Source organism: Calidris pugnax, unplaced genomic scaffold (assembly GCF_001431845.1).
Source record: "Calidris pugnax isolate Ruff unplaced genomic scaffold, ASM143184v1 scaffold732, whole genome shotgun sequence".
In the NCBI taxonomy this organism is placed as follows: Eukaryota; Metazoa; Chordata; class Aves; order Charadriiformes; family Scolopacidae; genus Calidris; species Calidris pugnax.
Genome location: NW_015091531.1, coordinates 119,809 through 128,312, shown reverse-complemented (window position 1 = coordinate 128,312; position 8,504 = coordinate 119,809). Strand labels below are relative to the sequence as shown.

Here is an 8,504-nt window from a genome sequence, read left to right as displayed (position 1 = left end):
TCTCCCCTCAGCCTCAACCATCTGTGTAAAACAGTGTGTGTGACAAAAGAGTGGAGGAGATTCCCCAGAAGGTGATTTTTAATATTACCCGTCCTCTGTTGGATGACTGCTCCTCCTTTAGTTCCGGCATATAACGTTCCTGTGTTTTACAATTCTGCTATATCTTCATGGAACATTGGTGAGCAGACAAACATACTTCCTTTTTGGTGTGATTGTGGTGTATTGTACTCCCATGACACGTTTTTACCAATTCCAAGTGTCATAAGCAAAGCAGCAGGTTGTGCAGGGTTGAAGAGTAGACTTGGGGAAGTTGGATTTAAACTGAAACAGGGTAGGTTTCCATTAGGCATAAGGCAGAAATCATGAGAGCAATGAGAGGTTTCCCAGAGAATTTATGGTGTTCCTTCTGCTCAATACGTTTGGCCTAATGAATGTTATTGTACCTGATCTGTGTCCATTTGTGTATGTTTCTCACTCTTGTCTTGCTTGTCGTGTTCTACAGCCAGTCCACAGGGTGTCTGATGAAATGGGGAAGGTCAGCTCGGTTCTAATTGTCTGAGTGCAGGGGCATTTCCTTCCCACACCTTGGAGGTTCACAGCTGTGAGGAGGAAGGTTTTCATAGGTGTATGTGTGCTCCCAGAGGGAAGACTTGTCTGTAGGGAAAGCTCCCAGAGAATTTATGGATCATTGGAAGGTCTGAAGGTGAGGTTGGATGGGGCTTTGAGTAGTGTGATCTGGTGAAGGATGTCGCTGCCCATGGCAGATGGACTGGAATCGGTGATCTTTAGAGGTCCATTTGGACCAACCATTCCATGGTTCTATGAAAGACGCGATGTGGCTTTGCACTTCCCTGTTGCCAATCCCTCAAATACAGTAATGCAAAAGAAGAAACTTTTGTGAATCCCAAACAAAACTGCAAATGTTTTTCTGCTATCTTACGATAGATCTATAGGCAGTATCTTCAAGGTGATAAATTTCTCAGTGTGATTACTCTTTTCCCTAAAATAAAAATCAACAGTGGGAAAAATGTCAGAGACTTCCATGAACAAAAGGAAGATATGCAGGGAAAAGGGAAACCCGGCATGACAGGACTGCAGTGGCTTTTGCTTCATTCTGTTTTTCATTACTTATTGATTACTCCAACATGAATATTTCCTTCTAGGATTCATCCCAGGTAAGAAAAGAAGAATTCAGAGTAACTGACATCCATCTTATACATCCATCTGGATTTTGTAAAGAGCAACTGAGTTCCTTTGCCTGTTGCTCTGCTATGAATAATTACTGCCGACTATTTATTGCGAGTCAAGGAGATGACTTAAAACACATAAAGGCGTATCTCAGTTTAAAAAGCGTTTGGAGCTGCAGCAAGCAAGAGCCACTGAGTTTCCTGATTCTACCAAAGGCAGACGCGAAAGGTGGGGTAGCGACTAACAACCGGTCAAAAGCCCGGGCCCCCGGCGCTCCTCTCCGCCCTCTTCCTGCTCAGCGTGGCGCTGGCCGTGCTGGCGCGGCTGCGCCGGGCCGGGCCGCCCGCCGTCCTGCGCTGCCTGGGCGCGCAGCGCTTCTCCGTGGCCGGCGCCGCCTTCCCGGCCGACTTCTGCGAGGGCACCTTGCCCTACTCCTACAACCTGTGCGTGGCGCCGGGACGCGCCCTCGCCCAGCCCGCTTGGCCCTCGCCGCCGCCTCTGCCCGTCGTGCCCGCGGAGGATCTGCTGGGCGCGGAGCCCTGCGGGAAGCCGAGCCCGAGCATCAGCGCCGGCGCGGGAGAGCCGCCCGCCGACCCCGACGCCCCGCAGGTCTGTAAGCCCGCGCGCTCTCCCTCTTTTCCCTGAGCTGTGCTCAACCTCCCTCCCTAGTCCCCTGGGTTTTCGGCGGGTGTTATTCTTCCATAAATAACTCCCTTCCTTTGAGATCAAGCTGTACAGAACCCGCTCAACGTTTTCCACGTCGAGGTGGCCATCCAGGACATCAACGACAACGCACCGCGGTTCTTGCGAGACAATTTCCAGCTGGAGATCAATGAGCTTTTTTCGGTGATTAAAGCGATTAGACCTGGACACAAACACGTTTATTAATGCTTTTCCGTATTGGACTTCCAACGGAGACGTGTAAAAATCACAGATTCCCCTTCCGTAGTGGCAGAAGAGAGCGTCGCCAATCTTTTTTTGCTAGTGCCAAAATGGCGGAAATGGTAGCTATAGTGGGACAGGATACATTATTGTGCTTGAGAGTGCTGATGCGTGTCTCCTTGAGGGAAGTAACCGGGATATCGCCCTTCCATTCACATCAGGAGTCAAATGGCGGCACTCCCTGGTTCTTCCGCTGTCATAAGTTCAGGTTCAGCTGAGAGATTTTGAATGCAACTATCGATCGAGTTATTTATGACGAACGCGTCAAATTAAGGATTTTGCATGACTGCATCGAAAATTGTGTCGGACGTTTGGTTTTAGAGATTATTGCTTCTGAAATCGATGAACTTGGGCCTGGCTGATAGCTCGATGCAAACCCGTTGATTTATGTTGTTTCCCCCCAAAAAAACCAAACCACCAAAAAACAAACCACCTAACCATAAAACCAAAACCTGCACGCTCTTACTCCCTCGTGAATGTTCCACCGTTTGCCATCTTGTCTTATGAGGGAAGGCTGCTCCAGAAATGGCAGCACCAAGGGATGGATAAATTTTATCCAGGCACCACTTTTCCGAGTACTTTGTGCGGGTATTTGTCTTTATTTGTTCTCCGGGGGAGGTTGCGTCTGAATATCACGTTCTCCATTGCACAGGCTGTTATATTTTGCTATCCTTGTACCAGCCATTCAGGCATGACTGCCATAAAAATTCCTGATTGGGACAGTTTTTACGGACGAATGGGATGAGACTTGTAATACTCTACCGTTTATATTATGAAAACATTTTACTTTACATGTACCGCCGTCAACAAGTCCAATGTAAAATGACGTTAAAGAAAAGAACAGTCAATGCAGGGAATCACCGGTCCCCAGTTCAGGGTGGGTCTTCATTGTTGCGTTGTTTTACTTGTCGGGACGTGGGAAAATAATGAGGTTATATGACGCCCTTCCGATCCACGGAATGGGTGAAAGAAAGGAAATTAAAGCACGAGTGCTACAAAAAACTGTGGAATCCGTGCTGTCGGATTAAAGGGATAGGGTCGTGATATTCTCGTGTCATATTAAGAACAACTACTTCATGTAGTATATTACAACTACTAAAACATGTTTCCCGTGCGGTAGCAATAACACAACCACGGGAAGCCTCTGCCTTCCTCCTGGTGATGGCCTCGAGGATCAGAGGAGACATGGGCTGGAGAAAAGGCATGGGAGGAGATCTGCGGTGGACGAGAAGCGCTGTCTCCGTGGCGAGTGTCCCGTCGGCGCGAGCTGCCCGTGGGAAAGGCGGGCGGGCAGCGGCGGGCAGCGCTCGGTGGCTGCAGTGCCGGGAGGAGGCTGCGGGCGCCGCTGTTGACCGAGGAGGAGCGAGAGGAAGGCCGGAGCGCTGCAGGCAGCCCCGCCCGCTGCGGCCCGGCTCGATCGCTCGCCCGATCGCTGGCTGGCTGGTTTGCTGGGCGGGCGAGCGTCCTGCGATCGTCCCCGCGGTGCGGAGCCGTGGTGCAGCGAGGCGGAGGGTGCGGCGGCAGCGGCCGGGAGCGGCGAGACGGTGACGGAGCCGAAGCCGGATCGGTAGCCGGATCGGGAGGCGGAAGAGCGGTCGGCGGTGTTGCGGTGCCGGCGGTGGGGCGGCGGAGATGTGGTCGGCGGGGAGGCGGTGGGTCCGGCGGGAGCGAGCCCTGCTGTGGTGCGTCCTGTTGGCGGCGTGGGAGGCGGCGTGGGGTCAGCTGCGCTACTCGATTCCCGAGGAGATGCCGAAGGGCTCGTTCGTGGGCGACGTGGCCAAGGACATGGGACTAGAGCTGTCAGCTCTCCAAGACGGCGGCGTCCACCTCCTGGACAAAGGTAGGACGCAGTATTTCTCTCTGCACGGGAAGACGGGACATTTAGTGACGGCGGAGAGGATAGACAGAGAGCAGCTGTGCCGGCTGGTGGAGAAATGCGTGCTGCGCTGTGAGGTGATCGTGGAGAAAGAAATGCAAGTTTACGAAGTCGAAGTGGAAATCACGGACATTAACGACAACGCCCCCAGTTTCCGGGAGGCGGAAATGGAGCTGAGAATGAGCGAGACGACAGCGCCGGGGTGGCGTTTTCCTTTGGCCGAGGCTCAGGACCCGGACGTGGGACGGAATTCCCTGCAGAGCTACGAGCTGAGCGGCGACGAGCACTTCTCGCTGGCCGTGCAGGCGGGCCCCGGCGGGGAGCAGCGTCCCGAGCTGGTGCTGGCGAAGGCGCTGGACCGGGAGGAGGCGGCGTTTCACGAGCTGGTGCTGAGGGCGAGCGACGGCGGAGAGCCGCGGCGGACGGGCACGGCGCGGATCCGCGTGTCGGTGCTGGACGCCAACGACAACGCGCCCGCGTTCAGCCAGGCGGAGTACACGGTGCGTGTGGCGGAGGACGTGCCCGTGGGCTCCGTCCTCGTCACCGTCACGGCCACCGACGCCGACGAGGGCATGAACGGTGACGTCAGGTATTCGCTCAAGAAGGTTATGGATCAGGCATCGCAGATTTTCGAGCTGGAGGCAGCGACGGGTGAAATCAGACTGGTGCGGAGCCTGGACTTCGAAGAAGGCAACTCGTACGAACTGGAGGTGCAGGCACGGGATGGTGGTGGCCTTTCCGACACTGCGAAAGTTGTAATCACTGTGACCGACGTGAACGACAACACGCCCGAGATTTCGGTGCGGTCGGCGCTGAGCGAAATCTCGGAGGACGCTCCACCGGGGACGGTGGTGGCCCTGCTGCACGTCCAGGACCCGGACTCGGGGGCCAACGGGCAGGTGCGGTGCTCGCTGGACGGGGGCGTCCCGTTCCGGCTGCAGAGCTCGCGGGGCAGCTACTACAGCGTGGTGACGGCGCGGGAGCTGGACCGCGAGGAGGTGTCGGAGTACAACGTGACGGTGCGGGCGGCGGACGGCGGGTCGCCGCCGCTGCGGAGCAGCGCGGTGCTGGCGCTGCGAGTGCTGGACGTGAACGACAACGCGCCGGTGTTCGCGGAGGCGCGGTACAGCGCGCGGGTGCCCGAGAACAACGCGGCGGGCGCGCTGCTGCTGAGGGTGCGGGCGCGGGACGCGGACTGGGGCGCGAACGCGCGCGTGCGGTACCGGCTGTGGGAGGGGCGGGTGCGGGGCGCGCCGCTGTCGTCGTACGTGTCGGTGCAGGCGGAGACGGGCGCGCTGTACGCGCTGCGCGCTGGCGCCGCTCGCAGCTGCCGGCGGCGGGCAGCGGCGCCTTGCGCGGCGTCCCGGCCTCGCACTTCGTGGGCATCGACGGCGTCCGCGCCTTCCTGCGCTCCTACTCGCACGAGGTCTCGCTCACCGCCGACTCGCGCAAGAGCCAGCTGCGCTTCTCGGGCGGCAGCTGCTGCGACACCCTGCCGGCCCGCCCGCCGCCCGACGAGCCCGCGCCGCCGCTGCTCCCCGAGGACGCTGACGGCGCCCGCCGCGACGACCCCGCCGCTCCCACGGTGAGTTCGTCCCACCATCAAAATTTCTCCGCCACGCTTCCCTCTCGCGATTCTCTGCCCTTGCCGTCCTGTGTTCTCTGTCCCACCTCGGGACGTTTAGTTACAGAAGATGGCAAAACTTGGTTCGTGCCTCTTGCTTCGGGGAGGCGATCGTAGGCTCTTTGTCAGCCTTGTATTTTTTGTGGGAGTCAGGAGAAGTGGGGCTGCTGTTGGCTTGAGGTTCGGCCGAGCGGGGATTTTTGTTCTTATCAGGCACCGCGTCGTTTCTTATTTTGTCCCCTGACATGTAATACCGATTTTCCTGACAGTTTATCTTTTGAATGGATGTAATTAATTATCAGCAAATTGAAGTTTTCGTTCTCGGCAGGGTGAGATGTCTTCCCCACAGCACCTGTGCTTGAGTAGGATGAGAGTGTCTTGAAACCAACTGTAAATGGCGCCCTGTATAGCTTCCCGTGACGGATTAATATTTTGCATGTTTTGTGTGGTCTTACTCCTTTTTTTTCTTTTCTTGTATGCGTATTTTTTTTTTCAGATATTCCTCTGCGCATGTGTAGTCTCACTTGATTTTACTTTGTTTGTTATTTATTATCGTTGATTATTATTTATTATTGTATGAGGAACAGAGAACTATGTATGCTTAATAACGGTACTTGTTAGAAAGGTTCTTTCTTTTTCTGTACTCTACCAGCCCCTTAAAAGTAGTTACCTAAATTATGGGACTGTTACAAGTACAAAATTATTTTTATCGTGAAGGACGTGTTAGTTGAGGGTTTTTTTCTCAAGCTCCTCTTTTCTTGACTTATTATTGCTCTTCTCTTTTTACATATTTTCATTTAGCAACCATTATTTAGGATGAATGGTAGTCATTATTTGACATGAACGTAGAGCCGCCTGTACTTGATTTGGTGCTGGTCTCAAAGTTGTGTTATGTGTTCCTCAGCCAGTAGTCACAGCCGTGTCATTTTTTCTGTACCAGATTACAGTGTGTGGTTTCCACCCTGGAGGTACCAGGGAGGATCGGGAGGATCTCTCAATCTGGAGATCATTCCTGGCGTTCCTGCGAATTCTTTGTTGCTTGCGGGAATTTTCTTGTTTGGGTTAAAAGTGAGCTCTATGCTCCGGATTGTGGAAGAGGCGCCAAATTACTTGTTGATTGTTGAAGTGTTAAATTCTAAAATACATCCACGTACTTGAGCACTGTTTGGTCATGTTGGTGGTTAACCACCACTGTACTCTTCCAAAGACGGAGTCGAGTTCAGGAACTGGATATTTTCAGGCTGAATAGTGTTCTTATAGGCTCTGTAAGCCTCTTCTTTGGCCTTCAAACTATGAATGAAGGCTAGAAAGTAGAGAGTATTTTCGCAATTTCGGCTGAGGTGCATTACAGAGGGCACGGCACTTCAAGAAACGTCAAGATACTCTTGCTGTAAAGGGTTACTAATTTGTCGGTTTTTTTTTTTTTTATATCGCCTTACAGCTTGTTTCCTATCGTTATGCCTCGTGTAGCAGTGTTTATCTTTCGATACTAAGTGTTTAACACCAATGCAAACGGTGTGTGAGGAACAGAGTACCATGCATTCTGAATAGCGTCACTGGTTAGAAGGGTGGTTTTCTCCTTCTGTGCTCCTTACCAGCCGATGAGCACATCCAGAGTGTGCACCCAGAACGATTTTGTGAGGATGACCTTGCTGACCACGAGGAGACTGGTCAGGCAGCAGCCTTGTGGCCCCTTCTGTCAAATGAGGGTTAATTTCCAAGCCATCGTTACTGTCCTATGGGCTTTTTTCATCTGCTTTACTGTTCGTCATCTTGTATTTTACGTAGAGGTGTAGTTAGAGGGAGCGGTGTAGCCGAGGGTGTAGCGACAGTATGACCTAACCTGCCTAATGCCAGTATAATGTTGATTTCTTTCTCGGTAGCGTTACTCACAGGACTGGACTATTAGCTATTTTCATCCTGAACGGCTTATTAGTTGGAGGTTTTTCTAAAAGTCTGTCGCTCGTTGCTTTATTTACCACTGTTGTCTTACAACACAGGGTTTCCATTTAACGTTAATTATTTGAAGTGCATGTAAGCTGTACCTCAGTAACACAATCACAAACATTAAGGAATATTCTGCGGTAAACACCTGCTCGGCGTGGGTAGCTGACCCTTTTGTATGTGTCTATCCATCTGAAGTAGAGTGCGGCTACTTCTTTGTGAGGATGGTCTTGCTGGCGAGGAAAAGTCTGTTCTCACAGCGACGTTGTGGCCGAGAGATGGTTTGCTGGTAACTGCTAGAGTGGAAGAAGATCGTAAAGGAGAAACTGAGTCCTTTAGTACGTGTCTTTGTATGTCTCTAGGGAACACCGAGAGTGACATAATCGGGAAGTGAATTATCACCAGGACCCAGTGAATGGACACAGTAGGCATCCACAGAGTTATCTCTTGTCTGGACCAATAGGAGTTGTAGGAAAGTCTGCTGTACGTGTAGGTTCCAAACTCATGAGCTGGGTAGCACTTCAGCTGCACATTCAGCTGGTCACAATGTGCCCTGCTCTCTGCCTGGTCATGAACAAAGATTTTTTTTTTTTGGTTGGTTTGCAGAGTCTCGCATTCCGTGATTTCCTTTGGGTGTTGCTGGGAGATGGTGCTATCAAACAAACAGGCACTGGGGAGGATCAAGTACTTTTTCACAGATGCCGCACTCAAGAGGGTTTGATCCTTTCCATTTTCAGACCGCCCCACGCCTAGAGTCTTCTATGTACTGCCACTGCAAAGTACACGTCACTGCATTTGTGTCATAGGCAAATTGTCCTCTTTTGTGCTGCACTTCCGACTTTTCTTGGGATTTTTTTCCCCCTCCTTGTTTACTACGTCTCTGACTGTCATGGGAAAGGTAGCTGACATGTGGCATACACTTCAAGCATC

General features: G+C 52.5%; 1 protein-coding gene across 1 annotated transcript in view; it reads left to right on the top strand.

The window, feature by feature from the left end:
* Positions 1-3,194: 3,194 nt before the first annotated feature.
* The window catches only part of LOC106899823 (protocadherin gamma-A12-like), an 8,722-nt gene continuing 3,412 nt past the window's right edge, over positions 3,195-8,504 (top strand). Inside the window, exons 1-2 of the mRNA XM_014961745.1 lie at positions 3,195-5,309; positions 5,351-5,591. Coding sequence (XP_014817231.1) covers positions 3,763-5,309; positions 5,351-5,591 — 1,788 coding nt within the window. The 5' untranslated portion in view covers positions 3,195-3,762. The remainder of the gene's footprint in view (positions 5,310-5,350; positions 5,592-8,504) is intronic.